The sequence below is a fragment of the Anabrus simplex genome, chromosome 2 (genome assembly GCF_040414725.1).
Source record: "Anabrus simplex isolate iqAnaSimp1 chromosome 2, ASM4041472v1, whole genome shotgun sequence".
Lineage (NCBI taxonomy): Eukaryota > Metazoa > Arthropoda > Insecta > Orthoptera > Tettigoniidae > Anabrus > Anabrus simplex.
In genome coordinates this window covers 859630001-859653539 of record NC_090266.1, presented here as the reverse complement: position 1 = coordinate 859653539, position 23539 = coordinate 859630001, and the positions used below count along the sequence as shown (strand labels likewise).

At 39.2% G+C, this 23539-nt stretch overlaps 1 protein-coding gene across 2 annotated transcripts in view; it reads right to left on the bottom strand.

Moving 5' to 3' along the window:
* The window catches only part of Coq9 (ubiquinone biosynthesis protein COQ9, mitochondrial), a 185293-nt gene that overhangs the window by 63381 nt on the left and 98373 nt on the right, over nt 1–23539 (bottom strand). For both annotated transcript variants that reach the window (XM_067139489.2, XM_067139488.2), the window contains exon 3: nt 8165–8315. In XM_067139489.2, the coding sequence (XP_066995590.2) occupies nt 8165–8315 (151 nt within the window). The remainder of the gene's footprint in view (nt 1–8164; nt 8316–23539) is intronic.

The window sequence follows — 23539 nt, the reverse complement described above, 5'->3', positions numbered from 1 at the left end:
ATAGTGGACTTATTGAAGAAAATTTCAGAATATGAAACTGTGGTGATATTGAAGAATGAATGGGGCAGGAAGAAAACTGTGATCTTTTAGATAGTGAAATAGTTGCACTAGTGAAAGAAGACAAAACTAAACATAAAGATGAGTCACAAGACAAAGAGATGGAAGACTAAGGAAAAGTTAAAAAGCTCAGTGAAGGAATGCAAAGTCCATCTACTATGGACATTTTGTTTCTCCGTCGCCTATGTGACGAGCTGCACGAGGACGACATGAGTGTGAGAAACAGTCGAGCATCACAATATTTTTTTCTACAAAGAACATTTATTCAGTTTTGTACATATGTTATTTTAACAATTATTTTAGGGTATGTTGTACTTTTTCTGTGTCCCGTATTGTGCTAGAACTTTCATTAGAGTAATATACAGTAAAATATTATCGCCCGTTATGACATAAAACTCAACATTTCAGAAACTTGACACCTTCTCAGTCCACATTAGGTCAAGTTTGCGGGACTCTACTGTATTAATTTACATATATATTAATTCACTTCAGTATTCAGGAAGCAAAATGCCCATTTATTTTGTATAGTATATAGTATATTACGAAGGTCGATCAAATATAAACAGGATTTTTGTTCCTGAACATCAACAGTTGGTAGGACTGGCCCCGCGCTTCTGCTATGCTTAGGCGGGACCGTTAGGAATAGAGAGAGCATGCTGTTAGATATTTTCTGCCGTTTCGTCAGTAACGCTCACGATGTTAGAGTAACAGGTGGACCCCTCCACTGCACAACGCATAATTATAAAATTTCTTGCTCTTGAGGGCGTTACAGCAGCGGAAATTTGCCAGAGATTGACTGCACAGTTCAGTGATCAAACATTGTCAAGGACGCGTGTGTTTGCCTGGCATAAAAAGTTCAAGGAAGGGCGAGAACGTGTGGAAAATCAGCAACACGATCGCCGTCCTCGGACCAGCATTACAGACGGAAACATTCGTGCAGTTAAAGACATTATTGACGACGATCGACGGGCAAGAGTATCAGAAATTTCAGAACAAGTCGGAATCAGTTATGGGAGCTGTCAAGCAATCATCACAAATGACCAACAGATCTGTAAAGTGTGTTCCAGATGGGTCCCTCGCCTTTTGACCGAAAATCTGAAGTTAAGACGTTTGGAGGTCTGTCAGAGGCTTATAGCAATGTTTGCGGAAGAATGTGATGCATTTCTGGGTCGGATCGTCACCTGCAACGAAACATGGGTCCACCACTATACTCCCAAATCCAAACAAGCCAGTAAGGAGTGGCGGAGGAAAGGGGAGGCAGCACCAGTGAAAGCCAAGACTCTACTGTCAGCAGACAGCAGCGAGGCATTTTCCTGATTGATTTTTTTGCATGAGCGATGCACAATCAATGCTGCTTACTACTGTGAGCTGTTGAACAAGGCGAGGGTTGCATATCGCTGCAAAAGACGAGACCAACCGATTCAACAGGTCATCCTCCTACACGACAACGTGCGGCCCCATACTGCAGCTCTGTCTCCAAGCTACAGGAAATGCACTAGACAACACTTGATCATCCTCCTTACAGCCTGGACTTATCGCCCTGCGATTTCCATTGGTTCGGACCGCTTAAAGGATCTCTAAGAAGGCAACGACTTGAAGATGACGAGGGTGTGGAAGACTTCGTGCGCAACTGGCTGGTGACACGATCCTGTTCTTTTCACGATGAGGGCATCAAAAAGCTGCCCATACGCTGGGACAAATGCATTTCCAAAGCAGGAAACTATGTGGAAAAATAAATTGTAATTGCCTTGTAGTTTCAATAAATTAATTTATATAAAAAATAAAATTCCGTTTATATTTGATCCCCCCTCATACATTGTGCAGTAGGGAGTAGGGTAGGAGTTCGTTTCATATTTTGTATTCTGTATTTACTGGTTAAGTGTAAGAGAGGGGCAAATATCCCGAACCTTGCTAGGTAAAATAAATCATCATCTATCTATCTGCAATAGGACCTCATTAAGTCAGCTGCCTTTAACTTGGATCTCTGAAAAACCTGGAGCGATTTAGAGGGACAAATTTTAAAAATGGAGGTTAAGAAGCCTTGCACAATAATCAGAGAGTGAGAGCTAAAACTTACAACTAAACATTTTAGAAAATAAAAATTATTGCTTAAAATGGTGCACTAAATTGTACTGTAGTGTATAGCAAGAAGCTTACGAGTTACTTTCCCAAGAAGTAGACTTCACTGTACATGAATATGGTAAGTTATGTGTGATAAGATGTATGTAAGATGTATGTAATCTGTAAATACTACCTTTTTTTTGCTATTTGCTTTACGTCGCACCGACACAGATATGTCTTAAGGTGACGATGGGATGGGAAAGGCCTAGGAATGGGAAGGAAACAGCCGTGGCCTTAATTAAGGTACAGCCCCAGCATTTGCCTGGTGTGAAAATGGGAAACCACGGAAAGCCATCCTCAGGGCTGCTGACAGTGGGGTTCGAACCCACTATCTCCCGATTACTGGATACTGGCCGCACTTAAGCGACTGCAGCTATCGAGCTCGGTAATCTGTAAATACAGTGTGGTTGGAAACAACATGAACCGGGTATATGAGTGTTAGAGGTTTGGACATGTTGAAAAATAACTTGAAAGAAGTAATTCGATATCTGGCACCGTTGTAATTTTATCAGCTGCTGAACTTAGACAATTAGATCGTGTTGCGGGCAAATTCAAATGGGCTTAGTGCGGCACTGTCGCTAAATCTGCACGAGGCTTAAGAATGGCTTGAGAGCCATGACGAGAAATCAGATTCAAACACACAAACACTGTTGGTCTCAGCCAGTGTCACTGTAGTGTACTTGCTTTGGCACGATCCTGTCAGCTCAGCGGTCTGTATTCAAACCCCTCCCCTGGCAAAGTTTTATTCTTCAACTGGTGCTCTCATGCTAATGACAATGGTGCAAGATATTGAATTATTTCTTTCAAATTATTTATTAGCATGACCAACTATTTAACGCTGATATACCCGGCTCGCATTGTTTCCGACCACCCTGCATGTTTCAAACGTGTTTTGATCAATATAAAGGAAGTTTTCTGTAAGAATTCATGCTGCCTTTAAATGATTTTTTGCACATTCTCTGGTTTACCCTGGTTTTTGTTATCCTGGATCAACTCCGGCCTCAATCCCATTTAACACGGTTTTACTGCATCTATCTACCTATGTATTTACCGTATTTACACGAATAATCCCCGCCACCAAATAATCTCCACACCCTAACTTTAAGAAGGCTGATTTTGGAAAAGAAAAAAAAAAAAAAGCCAACATTGACACAAATAAAACCGGCACCCCAATTTTGTGCCTCAAATTTTTTAAAAAAAATATGCAGGTATTATTTGCATAAATATGGTATTTGGAATAGCTATACACATATACACTATTCAAGAATCCATGGAAAGAGAAACAGGTCCAAGCAGATTGTCAAAGGGGAATCATAGTACCTACGAGGGCTGGAAGGAAGTAGCAATATATGCATATTGTAACGTGTCGGTGGAGTAGATAAATTAACAATAACTGGTAGTGCTGGGCAGACCAGGACCACAACTTACACTGCAAAGTACACACACTTGCACAGTTCATCCTCTGTATCTGTTCTCGCTGCATTCACACTAATTGCTCACACTATCGCTTATAAACTAACACAAATCGCACTCACTCTATCTCAGCTGACACTTATAAGGTAAGACAATTACACTGTTATCATTGTCGCTATCATAGGCCACGCATGACAGTCTCACAGTCATATGACATACACTGCCCGTTCACTCCCAACAGTCCTCGCTCACTGTCCCTTACCGATTCCACATCGAACTCTCCCATGCTGCACCAGACACATACGCTCAGAAACCTGTCAGCCCCCAATTGTCTCGAGGTTTCTAGTCATCGCTAGTGGCTCCCAGAGAGACGACAAAAGGAGACCAGCCAATCCCACTACAAGCTCCTCCTTCTTGGAGTAGACAAGCAGTCTATGACATTACTCACTTGTGGACAGGGCCAGACAAGCTCGCTCAACTTCTCTGGGAAACAGCATGGTGGACACCATCACAATATATACAGAACCATTTATTGTACAACTACCATACCTCTACAGGCTTTCAACGTAATCCCCTGGAACATGTTGCACCCATTGTCAGATGTGTGGAAGCTGCAGGATACCAGTAGCTGAGCCGTGTTTGTTGATGTCCACAATGGAACGCCCTACCACTTGAAATATGGCATTTATAGTAGTGTATGGAAATGCTTCCCTTGGAGTAGTTCCTTTAGTCTGGGGTACAGATTGAAGTCACAGGGATTCACGTCTGGTGAATAGAGTAGATGCTTCAGACCTCCCACCTCCACCATGCCAACAATTCCTCTAAAGGAACAGCATTGTGACAGCAGGCCTAATCCTGGAGGACAATGGGCAGATGCATTTCAAAATGGGGCCATTTTCAGTGTAGTACAGGACAAAGATGATGTTCCAGAAACCTTTCACACACCACCTTGATCTTCATCCATGTTCATTGTTCCACCTCCAAAGCATCACTCGTTTGTCTGCAGAAACTGCACTAGTGGAACTAGGTGCGTTGCATAGCTCCACCTCCCCTCTACATGTGCTGCCAACAGCAGCATCCTCAATTGTTCCTGCGCAAAGTGACTTGTCACTACTTTCCTTCCAGCCCTCATATTTTCATGGAAGGAAATAGATGGCATAGAGGAATCAAAATTATATACCATCTTACCAAAATCATGGTAAGAATACTAGAAAGATGAATTAAGAGAATGGAAATACAACTATAAGAGTAATTTGGTTTCAGAAGCAGAAATCAAAATTGGAGCCCATTTTCATTATGATATATGGAAATATGTAATGATGATAGAAATAATGTATTTTAAATGCTGCAATTGCAGGAAGAAACAGGTGGACAAGAAAAGATAGACTGAAACTGAATCCAGACTAAGAAAGGGAAATGCAATATCAAATTTACAATTTATAGCCAGGCCGAGTGGCTCTTTTGAACCCAGTTAGTGGCTCTGATCTTGACTCAGTCCAGTGGTATTTAAAGATACTCAACACGCTAGCCTCATGCCAGCAGATTTACAAGCATGTAAAAGAACTCCTCCAGGAGAAATTTCTGGCATCTTGTTCTCCCCAAAAACCATAAAATTAGTTAGGATGATGTAAAACTAATTATATTAAATTATTATAGTTTATGTGTGACATATCATAAGGCATCAAAATAGCATGTGGAAGTACATGAATGAACACAACGCTATTTGCTGATGAATACAGCTAGGATTTTGATGATCTAACAGTTAATGCACCAACTCAAATCTAATTGTTTCACTGACCAGAATATACTCTTTTCTCCTTAAATATGCTAGAAATAAGGAATCTGAACCAGTAAACTCATCAAAGATTTTATAACCTATACATTACCTAACACTGGTTGGTTGGTTCAAAAAAGAAACGAGCAGGAGGCTATAAAATGAAAACCGCTGAAAGGATCGTAATGACATTGGCTGCGCAAGAAGGTGCGGTTTCCATAAGAGCACTGAGGTCCCAAACTCGCCGTTCGTGGAACATGGGTGCACACTCACGTGACGACAGAGCAAGCACACAAATGTGTCGACCGTCCACTGCACTCAGAGGTGCTGAAAACAGTGAAATGGATGTTTCAAAAGAACAGCAAAGGGGTGGTGCATTTGCTAACAGTGTAAGTAGTGCGGGGAATATAAATTCATTTAATAAAAGCATAAGTGTACGGAGAGCACTGCAAGTCCGTTGCAAGGGTCAGGGCGTGGTACAAGCGATTCAAGGAAGGACGGATATCATTGAGCAATGATGCACGGTCTGGAACACCACACCACAGCACAGATGTCATTGTCCAGCAGGTGGATGCCCCTACACTGCAAGACCGGCGAGTTACGGTACCTGCCATTGCCATAGAGGTTGGAGTGAGCGTCGGAAGTGTTCATGCCATCATTAAGGACATACTGAAATTTTGCATAAAGTGCGCCCAATGGGTGCCTCAGAGTCTTCAACCAGCAAAGGAAGCATGTTGAATGGGACTCTCTCTTGAACATCTGCTGTGCTATGGCAAGGAAGGGAACGAGTTCCTGTCACGAGTGGCTGCTGGAGACGAGACATGGTGTCATCACTTCGAAACGACACAGTCTCCAGTGGAAGCATGCAGGGTCGCCACCACCCAAACAATCCAAGGCCGTCTGCACAAGTGCCGGAGAGATTATGCTCAGCTTCTTCTTTGACCAAAAGGGGCCCCTTCCTATGGACTTCCTGCAGCATGGGACAACGGTGAATGCGCAGTGATACAAATCTTAACCACCCTTCACAAAGCGACCAAACTGAAACGACCAGGATAGCTCACCCGCAGGATCATTCTGCTCCACGACAATGCAAGGATCCATACAGCAAACGCAGTCAAGGAGCTCTTGCAGACATTCAAAGAGAGCTCCTCAGCCACCCTCCATACAGTCTGGACCTATTTTCCAGTGATTATGCCATTTTTGATGAGCTAAAGAAGGCTCTGGAAGGCAAATGATTTACCTCGGGCAATGACGTCAAGCAGTACATTTGGAACTGGTTCACAATGCAGCCCGAGGAATTTAACGAGAAGGTCATTCACCTCCTTGTATCGCAGTGGGACAAGTGCCTCAACAGTGCTGGGCAATACTTTTGAAATAACTGTACAAGTTTTCATTTTATAGCCTCTGGGCTCATTTTCTTTTGAATGGCCCTCATATTTACAACTTAAAATGCAAATTTGGGCTGAGGTAAAAGTGATATTCACAAACAGCATTTCCATACCCCACTGTAGATGATATACATCAAGTAGTAGGGCGTTCTGTTGTGGACATCAACAAACTCAGCTCTGCTGCTGATACCCTGTGCCTTCCACATATCTGGCAATGGGTGCAACATGTTGCAGGGGATTACATTGAAGGCCTGTAGAGGTATGGTAATTGTACAATAAATGGTTTTGTATATACTGTGATGGGTGTCCACCATGCTGTTTCCCAGCAAAATTGAACGAGCTTGTCTGGCCCCGTCCACAAGCGAGTGATGTCACAGTTGGGCTATTGGCCATTGCCTGCTTGTCCACTCCAAGAACTAGGAGCTTGTAATGGGATGTGCTGGTCTCCTTCTAGTGTCTCTCTGGGAGCTGTTAGTGATGACCAGAAACCTTGACACAATTGGGGGCTGAGAGGTTTCCGAGAGTATCCAGCTTCTGAACTGTTCCAAAACCACTGGCTTCTCTATTTAAAGTGGGCCAGACAAGTCTGGAGGGGAGTACAGTCATTTCAGTCTGACAGTGAGTGCTGTTTTGGTTATTTTCCTTTGCTCAGGAACTTAATGGGCAGGATAATTTTCAAATATTCTGGGAAAAGCATCGTTCTTCAACTTCTTAATTTTCAGTCTGGGATGAAAGTTGGATTTAAGAAAATGCTTTCTGCATTCATGAGAAGTTCTTGATTCTAAATTAGGCATGAAATTATCTCTAGAAATTACATTAAGCCATTTCTGCCTGAGGTCTGGATCACATGGGAATTTGTGGAATAATATTCCTTTGGTTTTCCTGTTCTTATTTTTGCAGTTTGGGGCTACATACCATATACTAATTTGGTTGTTGATCATTTATGACAATTAAAAATTATGGTTAATTGATAAACACTGAAAAGGCATGCAGAATAATACAAGTTAAAGAAACACTCAGTTAACATGAGCTGCTACTGGTACAATTTAAAATCACAAATTCAAACAAATAATTTACCGAACATTCCAATTAAGTTTCTAATTTGTACCAAAACAACTTCCAGAACCACCACTACATATTGTAAAATGACAAAACATCTGTAACATCACGAGTAGTCAATGACGACTGACAAGGACGAGCTGCAGCAAGGGTCAACCTATTAGTGATCCTTGTGGAGAGAGTCACTTAGGGAGTGTTCGCTGAACAACACGGGGTAGCAGGTTAGTGGGAAGGAGGAGAGCATAGTAGACAGTGAAATCTGTGTTGAAAGCTCCTGTGAAGAGGCGAAATGGAATGACTTCTAAGTATTTCTGATCATATATATTATAAACATAATATAAAACGTCCATACTTAGAAGGATCGGTGGATGACTCTTCTACAGCTTGCTTAAGGTCTTGTGCAAATTGCTGGTTGCATGATTCGTAAAAGTGCTGCACCAACTCAATTTCTCCTCTACAGAACAATCCATGAGCAACACCAGGATGACCAACTGCCTCAGCCCCTACACAATACAATGTTAATTTCTCAATCAGCAAAAAAGAAAAAGAAAAAAAAAAAGAAGAAAAAAAAAGAAAGAAAGAACAAGTCACAATATGCCTAAAGATAATATTATAATAATTTAATTTAGTTGTTAACCTGATGGTCTATACAGGGTGAAACAAAACCCCAGAGTAAAACTTAAGGAATGGATTCTTCATACAGAGAGAGAGGAAGAATAAAAGGTTATTACTAAAGACAGCCACAATATAAAGAAAATTCTGTCAAAATATGAAATTTATTAAAGTTAAATATGAAAATAAATTTAATAATATTGTTAAGTGCATTAAATCGCAATAAGTTGATCATTTTAAATTTTCTATTGGATTGAAATCAACACATAAAGAGATGAATATTCTATTTACAGTGAAAGAACATAATGAAACACTAGTTAGTAGATAATTAAATACTCACTGCAATATTTTATTCTACAGTATCTTCCTAGTGTATCCAGCTATTAGCTGACAATACTTTTAATGAGAATTACAGTATGATACAAGCAGCTTTTTAATATCTTCTGGCAAAAGATTGCATCATCTGTCAGTAAGTATTGCTCTGTACGATGAAAAAGATCACTCCACAACACATGATGTTATGGGAGGATACTTGCATCGTGCTATATTTGGTAGCTTAATATTTGCTGGTATTTCACTGCTCTTACCTTCAAGCATCTAACTCATTTGAAGGATTATTTTCCAGCAGTAGAGAAAATTTTGTAGAAATTGCTTTTCCAGGTGCCCCTGGAACTTGAGCCAATAATTCTTTTTAAAACCTATGTACTAGACTGATGTCAGCAGTGGAAACTTCTTTGCTTCCAACTTCTCCAGCACAGTAAGTACTCTGGCAAAATGTGCCTGTATATATGCTAGGTCTCCTTTCATGTTTTTACTGTGAAATGCCTCCTGTGTAAGTTGTACAAGCCGGCCCCGCAGTGTAGAGGGTAGCGTGCCTGCCTCTTACCCGGAGGCCCCGGGTTTGATTCCCTGCCAGATCAGGGATTTTTACCTGGATCTGAGGGCTGGTTCGAGATCCACTCCACCTACATGATTACAATTGAGGAGCTATCTGACGGAGAGATGGCGGCCCCGGTCAAGAAAGCCAAGAATAACAGCTGAGAGGATTCGTCGTGCTGACCTCACGACACCTCATAATCTGAACCATATAATCTGAAGGCCTTCGGGCTGAGCAGCGGTCACTTGGTAGGCCAAGGTCCTTTGGGGCTGATGCGCCACGGGGTTTGGTTTGGTAAGTTGTACAAAATTACTTGACTAAGAACCAAAACTACCAATAACCTGCTCAAAAAAATAATAAAATATCACACCAAATACATCAAAATATCCCAGGGTTCCATCATTTAATTCCCTATCAAGGTAGAAAAAGTGTCAATGAAGATAATTTTAATTGACTTACAGATTTTATTTTTATTTTTTTTTGCTAGTGGCTTTACATTGCATCGACACAGATCGGTCTTATGGCGACGATGGGATAGGAAAGACCTAGGAGTTGGAAGGAAGCGGCCATGGCCATGGTGTGAAAATGGGAAACCACGGAAAACCATCTTCAGGACTGCCGACAGTGGGATTCAAACACAGTATCTCCCGGATGCAAGCTCACAGCCGCGAGCCCCTGACCGTACGGCCAACTTGCCCGGTACTTACAGATTTAACAGTGTCAAAGTTGGTAGCATAAAATAAGGCTGCATTAATCAAAGTTCCCCATCTTGTGAGGACGGGTTAGGATCAGTCCATCATCAATGATCTGCGTTTATTAGATTAATGTGCTTTTCTTCATTATATACTCATGAACTTTACAGTTTAACAAGTAGATAAAGCTGTTATTTGTAAAAGAATGTATAAGAATTTATGTATAAAAGACAAGAACTCCTGCAAGCTCCTAGTACACTTGAACGCCTGAAGGTGCCTTTAAGACAACTTTCTTGGTTTGGCTGATCAGTGAATCAACAGAAGAAAATTGCTCTCTAATCTTTTCTGCAACCTGATGAATAGCATATGCAACACATATAGCATGTCTGGATAAAACACACTTAGATCTTTTGCGGTATTAACCATGTTTGGTACAACATCACTGATCATCAGAAGCAGCTTCTCGTCTTGACCAGGCTCCTCCAATAAAATGCCTAAAAGGATGTATGAAAAAATTAAAGTATTTGTTCTTCTTTTCATATATAATGTGCCCTTTTTCCAGAATCACTCATTCGGCTGCACAAGAGCTCCACGGGTGGAACGTTCGCAGAGCCGAAATTGCTGAATCGGGAAATTCTCTTTTAATAATTTATATTCGCAGGGCACTGGTGACAGGATAGGTGACAGATGGCACAATGAAATGCACAACAAAACAACAATGAACATTTATTAGCAACATAAAATCTGGACATCGATTTTAAAAAAATGAACCGCAGAATTCAATCCACTGAATATAAGAAAAAAAAATCTTATTTACAAGTATGTGCTTCTTGAACTTCCTTGAATTACATGTTTTTGAACAAATTTTTTTGTATTAATTATCCTCAAATACCTCGCTTCTGATATCGATGTTGAATCGAAATGTCCGTAAAATAAAAAATTTGGTATTAGTGAAAAGTGCGTAATACTCAATTATCAATGAAAATGAAATGAAAACCTACAACCTGTTTTCCAGTCATTGATCGGGTCAGGGATGTAATGAATGAAGCAGATATAGGCTGTTAGTACGATGGGGTCACCACTCCCAAAGTGATTTAACTCAATTATCAATATTGTATTCAAATCAATTCCATTTGTTGCCAATGACACATTACTCCTAAAATTGAGCACCCTACTTTTAGAGTAGTTCGTTTTACCAAGTAGAGTCCCATTTCAATCTCAATGTTATTATTTTATTTTATTTATTCCTTTAGAACTTAGAATATTATTTAATTCCTATTCTAAACCATGCCTATACTATTATACACTTTTACAAAGATTGAGTTAAAATCAATAATTTAAATGCTTAAGCTTTATATAAGCTTCTTAATTATGTTGATTTTTAAGTCATAGGTTAGCCTCACTAGTTTCTAGCTAATTATGGGCAACGTTTACCCCTATTCTTACTTTATGTCACAATTTAATCCTACTCTTTGGATTATTTAAAGTTTATTATGTGACTTTATCCTATTCAAATTAATGAATCAATTGGGATTATGATTATTATCCCTACAGCTAATTTCTACACCACAATTCACTCACAAATCAATTACCAATTATTTATCAGATTATCTAATAGCTCACTTCAATTCTTACATTTCAGATTCTTATGTTTCTCTTACATTTCTAAGTTTCAGATTTTATATATCAGGTTTCCCATATTCTTTATAATTTCAGATTCTTTGGCTTATTCTCTCTTTCCTCAGATCTCGCTTGATTGTATTCAATTAGTTAATCGCCAATAAACTTTACATTTACAGAATAAGACCTTTTATTGGAAGTATAGAGCATAACTATCACAAAACGAAGGTCCTGAGTCTGATAATAAACAGAATCTCTTGCTACAGGAATATGCATCGAGTTCTGAAAATCACAAGAAAATAAAGTACACAGATGAAAAAATATCACAATCATACAATCACCTCAAATTTTACGGAAATAAATTTATTAAATACAAAGTATGTTACAAGTGTTTATTTATATATCCTCCTATTCAATTCAAAGAGATCTTTTTAGAAATTAAATATTATTATAAAATGTTAAGGGACATGTTTTGCCCATATTAAGGGCATCATCAGCCTCAAATTCAAACCTGTATGGTGAAAAATCAGGATCCTGATTGCTCTTACAAGCCATAAAAAGAGGATATAATTATAGGTGTCAGTCTAAACATACAAAATATTAGAATGTCCTTGGCTAAAATTGCAGTATCATGCTGCATGTCATAAGTTCACATGAATATACTTTCCGGAGCGTTGAAAAACTTGTTGGGGTAGGGCAGTAAACAGCTCAGTCTTTATAATGAAACAGAAATGTGCCTCCTTGAAGATGATAAGAAAAAGCAAAGCTGATACACTGTTACAGATGTCAATATCGTATGTTGTGATAAGACAACAGATCTCTTAAATGGCTGTTCAGCTGCCTATAGTCTATTTAACTGGCTGAAGGACATTCGACTTTCACGATACTGACATCTGTAACAGTGTATCAGCTTTGCTTTTTCTTATCATCTTCAAGGAGGCACATTTCTGTTTCATTATAAAGACTGAGCTGTTTACTGCCCTACCCCAACAAGTTTTTCAACGCTCCGGAAAGTATATTCATGTGAACTTATGACATGCAGCTTGATACTGCAATTTTAGCCAAGGACATTCTAATATTTTGTATGTTTAGACTGACACCTATAATGATATCCTCTTTTTATGGCTTGTAAGAGCAATCAGGATCCTGATTTTTCACCATACAGGTTTAAATTTGAGGCTGATGATGCCTTTAATATGGGCAAAACATGTCCCTTAACATTTTATAATAATATTTAATTTCTAAAAAGATCTCTTTGTAATTGAATAGGTGGATATATAAATAAACACTTGTAACATACTTTGTATTTACGTACATTTCAATACGGACCTAACATGAGAATTATAACATGTAATAAATTTGTTGCCGTATGGGTTTTTAAAATTATTATTATTATTATTATTATTATTATTATTATTATTATTATTATTATTATTATTACGAGCCCTCAGATTCTGTAGATGACCTAACAATAATGACACACACGACTCATAGCAATGAATAGAAATAGAATGAGATGACAAATGATCACGATCAGACGAAGTTTAACAATCTCAACCACATACAATCAAGGATAATTTGGATAACATAGGCTTAATCTCATGAAATCGAATCCTAAATTATGGCAAAGACTTCTTTAATTTGTTATTTAGTTATTTCATCAAATTATTATTATTATCTCTAATAACAATGACCATGACCAACGTGTACCCTAGTAGTCACCACGTGGTTAATGCGCTCCTCATTTCAATAAGCCATCATACACCATATTCACCGGATGGATTCAATTCTATCACCATCACAATTTAATTGGGCATCTTCGGCAGTACAACTATCACTTCCAACAAAATTTTATATCTCAACAACATTTTTAATTCTTCCGTCCTAATCTTTACTTTTATTTCCATTATTATTATTCTCGATCATGAATTATTCCGAAGAAATAAATCTCGTGGCTGCCAAATGAATGAAATACATTTTATGATCAGATTTAAATAATCAGAATACATCTCAATTTCTATAAATATCTTAGTTTAGATCATCCCTTTAAGGTTCTACTGAACACATTATTATTATCATCATCCTGAGTATTAATAAAATACTTCATTATTATTATTATTATTATTATTATTATTATTATTATTATCATCATTATTATTGCCTCAATATATCAGTAACAATCTTTGAAGATCTTAAGCAACACACATATACCATCAATGACTAATAACACACATGCTCTACTCAACCAACACCATAGTGAAAGATATTCAAATCTAACTAACAGCAGAGAAATTAATCAATCAAGAATACGATCTTATGAAAAATCTACAGAAAGAAAGAATATGGTTTAATGGGTACTCATGGTTTCGATGTAGACAAATTCATCTGTGATGTGTAGACATGAGGACATGTCTTCCCTCTCGATTGCGGCAGATCGTACATGATCATTATGCTGGCTCACACAATTTCAGCTTAGAAGTCCACAATGTCGGCACAGCCAGGCAATTTGAAGTTGCGGCGATAATTCCTTGAGGTTCTTGTGGAAATCCTCCCTTGTTGATCCATAACTGAAGATCTGGCTCTCGCCGTCAGGCTGAAACTAAAATTTAAATCCGAGGTTTGCTCCACTTGTATCATCTCACTAAGTTATGCACTATCATACTTAACTTGTCTAACACTCGATGCAGCGATGTACAACATTTGATGTCCTATTTCTCTGGCACCATAGAATAATGTACCATACATCTTCTTCTTGTTAATCCTTGGATTAGATGTCCTTCAGTTGCTCGACACGTCATTAACTACTCAAGTTGTCACTCAACTCACACCCTGTAGTGAGTTTTCACTAGTTCACTTGGTAAATAATGTTCTCTTCTCGACGGCTTAAATTGTTCAAATGTACTTCGCAATGAAATAGTCCACATGAAATTGTGGAATAATTCTCAAATTCAAAGTCAAAATATGAAATTATTAGGATATTTTCATGCCAAGTCCACAAGATTAGATATTATGTACTCCAAGTTTCAGAAGTATTCTTTTGGACAAAGTTGTATCATTTATACTCCTTCAAAGACAAGGTTTGTCCCTTAACATCATCTTCTCCAGAAAGTACTAGAATATGTAACTGTTCTTGACCTAACAAGAAGAATACTGTGCTCGCTCTCTCACACTGCACTAACTTAACTGTTCACTCCTTCACGCTGTAAAATGTTCATCCCTCGACCAACGAACAAGCAAAAAGTGACGTAATCTACAGATTATGATTTCTATTGGTCGAAATCAATGCTTAAATGTGATTCGTCCTCTCTTGCGAGTGAACAGATTATTCCAGAATTCTCTCACCCCTTCTCCAACTTTCTGCTGCATTATGAGCGCACCGCTGTGACATAGCTCAAGTGTCCTTGACCGCTCGACCCAGTTCCGGCTCTCGGCTCGCTTGTCTATCTGATACTAGATCCGTGCATATGCATGAATATTAATGCAAATTTAAGCAAATCTTCCTTTATTCCTATAAGGTACCATTTGGACGAGTACAACAACCTATATAAAAAATTATGATATTAACATTTTGCTGATTCCTACAAAACTGTTAATGAATTATGTATTAGTGAACTAGAATCATTACTATTCTTTTTAGAATACTAGAACTATTATTATTGGAAAAGTGTACTTACATTCATTGTGACGCGACTTTTGCCAATAACCAGTGGACTCGATTTTGTAAACATTCATTGTTACCAACTGTGGTAAGACAAATTTCTGAAAATCATCGTAGCCGGTGCTGTACTCTCTGAGATGGCATCGGAGTGATTAATAGCAGGCTACATCGCTTGACAACCGATAGAAAAGATTGGGAACCTATGTAACGTATACGTTACGTGGGACCTGAGGAGATTATTAGCAGAAGAAAAATTTGTAAATCTTACAAATATGAAGGTATATGAAGATCAGGTCTTGATCATTCTGCTACCATATGTGACAGTAGACGGTACTACCTGTCAATGTCTCGCTGAGGGTCAAGTTGCCATTACCAAACTTGACACCCAAAGGGGGGACCAACAGCTAAGGATAGAGAAGCCCCCACCCCACATTAGTGCAGGAAATGAATTATAAATTCACTGGAAAGGAGAACATGGGCAATGGTTTAGATGGCGGAAAGGAATCTCAGTCCCAATGGTAGATAAAATGGAAGAACTTTTTCCAGTCACCAACATCTGTACTTCAGTGAAATGGTTGCAAAAGGTATCTGTACTCCTAAAGAGCTGCTTAAATTTACACCTGGCAGTAGGTATAAAATGCATGTGGGAGTTGCGACCCCACCGTAATAATAGCCTATATATGATATGGTACTTCTGAACGTGCCTCGGAAAAGGTTAGGGTGCACTCAGTTGCAAGCAACAGACAGTTTTCTGGGCACTGGGGGAACTGTGGAAAATGGGTGACAAGTAGCCAACATCATGAAGGTGGGCATAATCAACTTTACGACCCTGACAGTAAAGGCAGAAGAAGTGGTGGATTTTGTGGAGAAAGAGAGTATAGAAATGATAGAAATGATGAGGTTGAGTGAATTTAAATGGAAGGGGAAAGGCAAGAAGAGAATGAGGAAAGGATATACACTATAATGGAGTGGTGGCCAAGAGGCAATAAATGGAGCAGGTCTGATAATTTTAAAACAGCTGAAAGAGTATATGGATTTGGTAGAGTACATCAGTGATAGGATAGTGAAAATTAGACTGAGAATGAAGTGAAGGACTTCATAGAAGTATATGCACCACAGACAGGGACCAAGAGGTGGATATTGATGAATTCCTGCAGAAACTAGAAAAGGAGAGAAATGTGGAAGTTACTATCATGGGAGACTTAAAAAATGCAAAGGTGGAAAATGAACAAGGAAGTAATCTGACCATCTTAGTTTGCAATATTGGAAACAAACAAGGGAAAATTTAAATGAGAGCGCAACATGAAAACAAAAATGCTGCTTGAAGTTGCTGGCCACACACAGAAAGAAAGATTAAAGTTATAATAATAATAATAATAATAAAAGTAGAATCATTACTCACTCAAACAAGACCAAAAAAATGCTCGGCAGACACCCAAAATAAGGAAACTTATAAACTTCATATTTGGCTCCTTATGAAAGGTCATTAAGAAAACATTAAATTAAAGCAGATATTAACCAATGACGAATGTTTCACTTATGGCTTTCGATTTATGGCAGAAAGCAGCATAGCAGTAACAGGAAAATACTAAAGTGAAAATTTTATTTTCAGAGTGGATTTCAATCCAAATACAAGGCAGGTCAGAATATGATGCTCCACAGAGCAGGAAGACAACTCTTATCAAAGTCAAAGATTCTTGGTGAAGAATGTTGAAGGTCAAAGTTGTGATCTTATTGCCATCTAGCAGGACAAAGTAGTATTACTTGCAGAGAGTAGAATGTAATTAAATGGAGTCAAAACCAAAGAAAGAACAGAGCCACAGAGGAATTGTTAATTTTATACCTATGAATTAAGCTTTAAATTGTCTTTGAATATGATGAGCCAGCTGAATTAGCACATGTTGTTGTTTTGTTGTTGTTGCTGCTGCTTGGGTCATCAGTCTTTGGACTGTTAGGATGCAGCTCTCCACAATGCTCTGACCTGGGCTAACTATTGCATCCTATGTCTACCCTATTTTGTTTCTTTCATTCATGCATTGACCTCTCCCTACCATTCTTACCCAAGAACATTTCCTTCCAAATCTAACTTAACAAGTCCGGGGTATCTCAAGATGCGTCCTATTAATCGATGTCTTCACCTGGTCAAATTTTGCAAAATCATTCTTCTCTCACCATTTCGATTAAGTATCTCTTCATTTGTGGTCTAATGTACCCATCTCACCTTCAACATTCTTCTGTAACACCACACTTCAAAGCCATTCTCTTTTCAGGACTATTTATTGTCCAGTTATCCCTTACATACAACACCATGCTCTACGTAAATGTCTTCAGACACATCTACCTTATACACATCACTATGTTTGAGATTGGCAAACTTCTTTTCTAAAGAAAAGTCTTCCTTACTTGGGTAGTCTACATTTTATGACTTCCTTAATCCTGCCATCATTGGTTATTCTGCTACTCGAGTAACATCATTCTTCCTCTTCTTCATTTAACACCATTTCCTAATCTGGTATTTCTGCATCACCCGACATCATTCGACTGCATTGTTACTTTTATGTACAACTGACTGATTGATTTTCAGCTTGTATTCCTCCAATACTATATCCACACTAGGGCCGATGACAGACTCAGGTAACAGAGTACCCAGGTGTCTAGGCACCCATTATGGTTAACCAAAGTGAAAATACCTGGGTACCCATTACCTTGAGACAGATATTCAAAAATCCAGGTACTCGCTACAGCTAGTACCAGTTGTACCTGATGAGAAGTTGCTTGCATGTATTTCTGGCGATGTGTTTGATTCCCTTTCCCCTGAGAAATTGCTTCTCTGTTCCTTCACTTTTAAAAAATATACAACATGCTTTACGTTGCACTGATACAGATAGGTCTTATGGCGCTAGGATTGGGAAGGAAACGACCATGGCCTTAATTAAGATACAGCACCAGGCTTTGCTTGGTGTGAAAATGGGAAACCACGGAAAACCTCATTCAGGGCTGCTGACAGTGGGGTGCAACAAACCCATTATCTCTCGAATGCAAGCCGATAGCTACGTAACCCAAACCACGCAGCCACTTGCTCGGTCCTCCACCTTACTCTTGTTCTTAACAGTATAAAGAAGTGCCACTTACGCTATTGCTCTTTTCTGCTGTTTCCCTCACCTGTCTGATGCAAGATAAAATTTACTGTAAAAGTGCAAGGAACTCCAGTAGGGGTAGTGTCTGTCTCGTAACTAAACTTCGACATGATTTAACTTTTTTTATTAGCTTCATATCTAATGGAGAGAAAACATAAAATGCCTAAAGCAAGTTGGGTATAGAAATTTGGAGAGAAAACTGATTATAACACAGTCAAACACACTGAAGAGCAATTCAATTAGAGATAGCTGGCTAGTAGGGTGTAGCACCCCTTTTGCCCTGATGACAGTGGTGATGTGGCAATGCTTGGACTTCACAAGATACTGAAAGCAATGGGGAGCCTTACTGATCCGTGACCACTGCACAGCCTCCCACAATGCACATAAATTGGTTGGGAGCAGTATCCATGATGCGCACATCCCTCTCAACAACATCCGAGATATGCTAAATAGGTTTCAGGTCAAGTGACCTTGGAGGCCTGACAGGCACATATGCATGGATTACAAAGGGTGGACATGATCCAACATCAGGTTTCTGTATTGTTTGCTCAAGAGGGACTTAGGCAGATATACCAGGGACCCATTTTATCTCCTGAGACCAGAACCCATACTGAGAATACCACCACCAACAGCTTGAATTGTACCCTGCTGACAACAGGGATCAATTGCTTCACATGCTTGGTGATGCACTTGTACTCTGCCATCAGCGTGTTTCAAGTGGTACCTCGATTCATCTGTCCAGGCAACCTCATAACATGTTATAACATGCCCCAAAAGACAAATGACTGTGTTTCTTTGCTTATGTCTATCTTTGTGGTATTGATGTACAATGAGCAGCGGTACCTTGGTAGGACGACGACTTCTGTACTGTATCATGAGGAGTTGGTTCTGGATTGTATGACTGCTCACACTTTGGTTTTGTCCAGCACTGAATCTGTGAGTAATCTCTTGCAATGTGCGCTGTCTATCCACTCTTACACCCGAGCTAGCCGACCCCTGTCGTCAACAAGTACACCATGGCAGTTGACCCTAATGGCGGTAGTTTGCCCGATTCCACATACCCAACGTACACTCTCGACACGGTGGCCTGTGGAGAGCTCAGCTCTTGCAAGACTGGAGATGAAGTTGCTCAAACATTCTAGCACCAACAATCTCATTGTGATCAAATGTGCTGAGAACTCATTCTACCCATCCTGTGCTCAATCGTTACTCACTGGCCAGTAAGATGTCTGACAACATCCTAACCATGTGCCACACTGTACTACTACAATCGCCTGGCTGATCATGGTGCCATTTCACCAAAATGGCAGCTATCTCTAATTCAATTGCTCATCAGCATATGTAGTGTGTGGTGATAAAATTTGTCACATAGATGATCAGTGCATGTACAATTAATAAGAATTTGTAATTCATTTATAAACTGTGTTCCACCAGCCCAGCAGACATAAGGTAACAGTCAAATAAATGAAGTTACATTTACAATCAGGCACACAAATTTATGGTTGGTTTGGCAAGCTCTAACAAGTGTGATTGCGATGTGTCAACTTCCATTATCCAATTTAAACAGTGAGGATTTTTTCCATGTTGTAGAGGTCATAGAGTCTGGGTATAAGGTACCAAATCTGCAGGCAATTTGAGCTTGCCTTGAATTAGCTTACAGCCCATTGAGGGGTAAGGTGGAAACCATACTTCCAAACTCATCTGCTTTGTCTTAGCCAACAGTTAAATGGACTTCAAGAGTGCAAGAGTCATATTTGTGTGTGACTGTCCACTGCTCTGATGATAATTAGAACCTGCAGCATAGTTTCAATTTACATTGCAGCCTACTGAAGAATATTCTGCTGCACAGAATTCGACATCATCCTTACAAATAATTCTCGAAGACTAGTGCACAGTTGGTAAAAATCACACTGTTGTGTATGATAATGCATTGTGGAAAGAGTGAACTCAGCTCGCTGTGAACCAAGAACAGCTTACACAAAGTTGCCCTAAAGGGTGGGATTCAACCTTAATGATGTGCAATCATAGTCCAATTAGTGCAGTCCTGCCACTGCAGCCAAGCTTGAGGTTGCAAACATTCTTAGTCCCTGCTAGAAGAATTCGTTATTGTTTTGTAGCCATTGAAAGCTACAACCAAAGTTTCTCCAGCTGTCTGCCCAGTGACCGGATGTCTCCTAGACAATCACTTCCATACTAACTTATCGCATAATGAATCGGCAGCAACTTTCAAAATCTGTATATCAACATCCCTTACGTTTCAGTTTCAAATTCCCACAGCAAGTTGCTGCATTTTTTAATTCCTGATTAATTCTTGCGCATGGAAAAGAATACTGAAGCAGTCATGGTCCGACAGTATGTTCACCAGAAGGTGGCTAATGTTTGAACAGTTTTCACAAGTACAATGGAAGACCAGCTTTGTGACGAGTCATATGATATGGATTTGGACTGGACCTTATATTTGCACTAACTCCACGAGCCTGATATTGAGCACCATTTAGGCCCTCTTAAATACTGCAAGGTGCACAAAAAGTCCTACTTCATGTTAGTTCTACCAGCTAAAATATATCTGGGATGTCCAGTGTCTTCCGCTAGCTCAGTTTTTAAACAGCAGACAATATAGTTACCACTAAAAGTAGCTCGCTGTGCCCATAGAACATTTTTACAATTTGCTTTACGTCGCACTGACACAGATAGGTCTTATGGCGACAATGGGATAAGAAAGGGCTAGGAGTGAGAAGGAAGTGGCCGTGGCCTTAATTAAGGTACAGCCCCAGCATTTGCCTGATTGAAAATGGGACATCGAGGAAAACCATCTTCACGGCTGCCGACAGCGGCGTTCGAACCCACTATCTCCCGGATGCAAGCCCATAGCTGCTTGTCCCTAACTGCACGGCCAACTCGCCTGGTCGACAGAACATTAATTTTGAAGTTCTTTAAACAGAAACTGAGCTTCTCTATAAGTCTTAAATAGAGGTCACAGTTTTTCATTTTTTATTTTTTTTAATATGTGTAGATTTTTGAAAAATAAATTTGATTTATTTACATTCTGTTTACAAGTAGACAACTGAACATTTCCACAGATTCATCCACTGACGGGAATGTTTTTTTCCTGGTCCATTATGGTTTCCAACTTATTTACATTTCACATATTTCCCATAAGGAAATCCTTCCTTTCAAACTGGTGGATATGCAGGAGAAAAATATAAATGAACTATTTAACATCAATCTTCACTTATAATTTATAAATCACAGCCATTACATAAGGTGCAATTGATTCTAGAACACAAATTTTACTCTGTCACTTTTTGAGTTAGTATGCACATTTTAAAATAACTGGTCTTTATTCATCCCACCACTATCATAAAAATTGCAAAATTGTAATGAATAAAAACCCAGGTAATACAAGAATCAGCTTTCGAGTGAACAAGTACCCGAGTACTATAGGTACCAGCTTTTCGCCCGTTTCTGAATTTGGCCAACTATGGACTGCATACAATTTTCTTGGCCTTTCTTCTCTTCTCTTCCCAGAACCTCTTCATTCTTTCGCTTCTCATCTTTCTCTCCTCTATGGAAACGATTTGTTTGGGTCTCCATTTTGGTGGTATCTCTTCAAATGATTTTAGAACATCGACTTTTCTTCTGAACCGTCTTCTACTGTGGGTCATCTCTCGTGTAATTCCAACTTCTTCCACATCCCTCTTGACCTCTTCTAGCCACTTGGAAATGGCCTTTAATCCTATGATGTATCTGAAGATCTTTTTCGTCAGTCATTTGTCATCCTTTCTTACTAGGAGTCCGTAGAATTTCAGTCTTCATTTCCACATTGTGTCTGTGATATTTTCAGTGTACTTGTAGAGCTCCTGGGAAGTAGTTCTGAAATTGGAAGGAATAAGTGGAATACACCTGGGGAGGAGAGGACAGAACCTAGAAATCAAGTGTTTAGCTTATGCAGATGAACTTGCCATAGCCAAAAACCTAGAAGATGCTGAAAAATGCTGGAGAGCCTGCATGAAATTGCTGAAAAAGCAGGTCTTAAAAGTCTCTAATGAAAAGATGGAATATATGGAGTACAAGCACCAAAGTGAGGGGTATATGGAGGTAAAACATGGTAAGATTAAAAGGACAGAGAAGTTGAGGAATACCTGGGTGAAGGGATTCAGCCCAATGGACTGGAAAAAAGAGGCAAACAAGGCAAGCTCCAGAAAATTAGATCTTGCCTATAAGCTAACACAGAACACTTTACAAAGGAAAAATTAAATGTATCCTCCTAATTCAATACAAAACATAATTCCATCAGAGAAGTGAAGGTGCCAGGTGAATAAAAAAATTATAATAAAAACAAACACTGCCTACATCTCTCCAACTCACTACCACTCCCCCCTCCCCACTCCCAACCCTTTCCCCACCAGCCCTGCACCCCTCTTCCCCCTCTGCTCCTCCCATCCTCACAAACATAGCTGAGTCAACAATAGACTCGATCGTACAAACGGGACCATTAACTATGAGAAGGCCAGGCCGGTTCGAGAGGACAAGTACCGTAAGTTTAAAGATTCCTTCACACCCATTCACATTTTTTACTTATCAGCCCAAGTTTCTCACACAACCGTGTTTTTCCATTACAGATTGGAACTTCATTAACAATTTCCACTACAGTCAATTACAGTTTACCATGCACCTGTTACTTCTCTAACACAGCTTCTCATTTTTGTCGCTGCCCACCCGACCATTTAAAATAAGGCAAATACACCTAGCCAAAATTGGAAACAATCTTCGAGAACGGGACCGCTAAACTGAGAAGAAATTGAGAATGCTGCTGTTCTTAAATTTTAAATTCATTGGCGTTTTTCCATCACTTATCACATACATTTCACCTGGCAAGTTGTCTCCTCTCAAACTTGGTTTCTCAAGCTTTTTTTGCTCCCCTCTTAGCCATTCGTGGTGATGGTGTTTCTATAAAGACAAACTCTCAGCCTGAATTTTCAACACAGTGATTTCGTGTTGTTTTTGAATTGTTATCAAACTAAAATTTTTAGACTAAGAGGTCCGCAACCCCACCATTAGCACTTATTGTTTTGTTTCTGTCTGTATCATTTATTTTCTTTTCTTATTATTTTTAGCACACTTTTAAGAT